The sequence below is a fragment of the Nicotiana tomentosiformis genome, chromosome 3, assembly GCF_000390325.3.
Source record: "Nicotiana tomentosiformis chromosome 3, ASM39032v3, whole genome shotgun sequence".
NCBI lineage: Eukaryota > Viridiplantae > Streptophyta > Magnoliopsida > Solanales > Solanaceae > Nicotiana > Nicotiana tomentosiformis.
The window spans coordinates 57771140-57773717 of NC_090814.1; the positions used below are offsets into that span (position 1 = coordinate 57771140).

Below are 2578 nucleotides of genomic sequence, written 5' to 3' on the forward strand. Positions count from 1 at the left end.
CCGTCCCAGGCTCACCGAGTACTTGGGTAACCTTGGCAAAATTAACATGACTTATTTTTAAATTATTTTTTAGCATTTAAAATATTTTCAGTGTTTTGTTTTGAAACAATTACTCAAGCCATCGAGTCGTACTTGTTGACAATTGTATTAATGCATTATTGTTTTTCATTTATTTATTATTAGCTTTATCCTACTGTGAAGTTTAGTTGACTAATTCCTCTCTTAGTCAAATACGTTTTAAAATCGCTTACAATATTACACCCCCCCCCCCCCAACTTGTACATTCAATTGGTATCAGACCGAGGAATCACAAATATTGCCTAACAGCAGGTGAGGAAAATATCATGGCATCAAACACAGTCGTTGGAGCACTATTCCAAGAAGGAACTTCTCAGGGACGACCTCTTTACTTCAATGGCCAGCACTTCTCACACTGGAAAGTGCGAATGGAAACCTACACTATGTCAAATGACATTAAGTTGTGGCGTGTGATCAAAAAGGGAAATCTTTTGATTCTGCCAAAGAAGGACAAAGACGCGGAGATCATAGTGTCATCTAATCCTCTCAACTTAGATGAGTACACTGAAGAACAAGCAGTTGTTATCCAAATGAATGCCAAGGAAAAAACTCTCCTATATAATGCTATTAGCGCAGAAGAGTATGAAAAGATTTCAAGCTATGAAACTGCCAAAGAAATGTGGGACAAGTTAGAAGTCACATATGAAGGAACAAACAAAGTGAAAGAAACAAGAATCAATCTCCTAGTTTGACACTATGAATTGTTTCAAAAGATGGAGAATTAGTAGAAGAAATGTTCTCCCGGTTCAGCAAAATCCTTAGAGACTTAAAATACTTTCGTAGACCAATCAGAAGAGGTGAACAAGTCAGAAAAATTCTAAGAAGTCTTCCCACTATTTTTCAACCCAAATTCATTGCTCTAGAATGTCAGGATCTTGACAAGATGTCTTATGATGAACTCAGAGGTGATCTAATTGCGTTTGAGAAAACACATTTAGAGAAGCAAGTTCAGTAAGAAAAAGAGAAGATAGTTGCATTTAAAGCAACAGTAGCTGAATTAAAAAATGAAGAAGAAGGAGGAGGAGGAGGAGGAGGAGAACAAGATGAGAATATAGCCATGCTCTCAAAAGTTGTAACAAGCATGATGAGGAAAATAGAAACAGTAGAAGAAGTAAACCAAATTTTAGAAAGGGGAAGATGAATAATGAGAATGACAAAAATAATGGAAGATACTATGAATGTGGAAAACATGGACACATTCAAGTTGAATGCCCTGAGCTGAAAAAGAAACTAAGCAGAAATTTTCAGAAGAAGAAATCTTTTGGAGTATGGAGTGATGAAGAAGAATCTGATCATGAAGAAATTGCCAACATGTGCTTTATGGCCATCAAAGAAGATAGTGATGGAGATTCAGGCGATCTTGGTCTCATGGATGACAAAGAAACAAGTGAGGTACGTCTTCCTACATGTCCTAAATATAATGAACTTCAAGAATTTATTGATATTGCTCTTGCAGACATTGAGAAAGTTCAAAATGAACTTCAAAAAATCATAAGAGAAAAGAAAGACTGGGCACTGAAATTAGAAGTATGTGAAATTGAAAGAGACATGATTCAAGATGAAGTTAATGAACTTCAACTTCAACTGAATGGATTGGAAAAATCCACCAGTCATAGTTCTATCAAATCAAACCAGTCAACTCATTGTAATTTCACATCTAGGACAAAATATCGCTCTGCATGCACTCATTATGGAAAATATGGTCACAACTCTAACCATTGCAGGTTTAGAAATAGTAGAGAAAAAGTCTATGAAAGTTCCAATAATCACTCTTGCTTTTATTGTGGAAAACCTGGTCATAGATCTAACCATTGCAGGTTTAAGAACAACAGGAGATGGGTCTGGCAACCCAAGGCTTTTAGTTAGACAAATACTCATAGTACTAACCATCCAGGACCCAAGTAGGCCTGGGTACCTAAAAATAAGTAACTTATTTTTGCAGGAACACCGCAAGAAAAATCGAAAAGGTAAATTATATCTTGATAGCGCGTGCTCCAGATAGATGACAGGTGACAAACAATTTTTCAAAACTATCACTAGGCTAGATGGTGGATAAGTCACTTTTGGAGAAAAATCAAAAGGAAACGTAATTGGAGTTGGAAGAGTCCCTCTCAGCTCATCATGTGATGTAGACGAAGAATACCTGGTAAATGAACTTGGCTACAATCTACTCAGTATCAGTCAACTATGTGACAATGACTATGAGGTTCATTTTAAAAAGCATGGTTGGTTTATTGAAGATGCATCAGGTAAAATCATTCTATCTGAAAAAAGAGATATGAATGTTTACACTCTCAGTAATATAGACAGTCTAGGAAATCAAATCTATCTAGCCTCTATGATTGATGATCCTTGGATTTGGCATAGAAAACTAGGTCATGCTAGCGTGCATACTATTCAAAAACTTTCCAAACGTGATCTTGTCATTGGTTTTTTAAAACTAGATTTTTCAAAAGATCAAATCTGTTATGCATGTCAGTTAGGAAAACAAACCAGGTCC

General features: G+C 36.0%; 1 protein-coding gene across 1 annotated transcript; it reads left to right on the forward strand.

Moving 5' to 3' along the window:
- Window positions 1–344: 344 nt before the first annotated feature.
- On the forward strand, window positions 345–770 carry LOC138907861 (uncharacterized). Its single transcript, XM_070198481.1, has one exon. The coding sequence runs from the start codon at window positions 345–347 to the stop codon at window positions 768–770; it is 426 nt and encodes a 141-aa protein (XP_070054582.1).
- Window positions 771–2578: the final 1808 nt, after the last annotated feature.

Bases quoted from the DNA above. Each gene is read 5' to 3' on its own strand.
- LOC138907861 (XM_070198481.1), top strand. From the start codon at position 345: ATGGCATCAAACACAGTCGTTGGAGCACTATTCCAAGAAGGAACTTCT.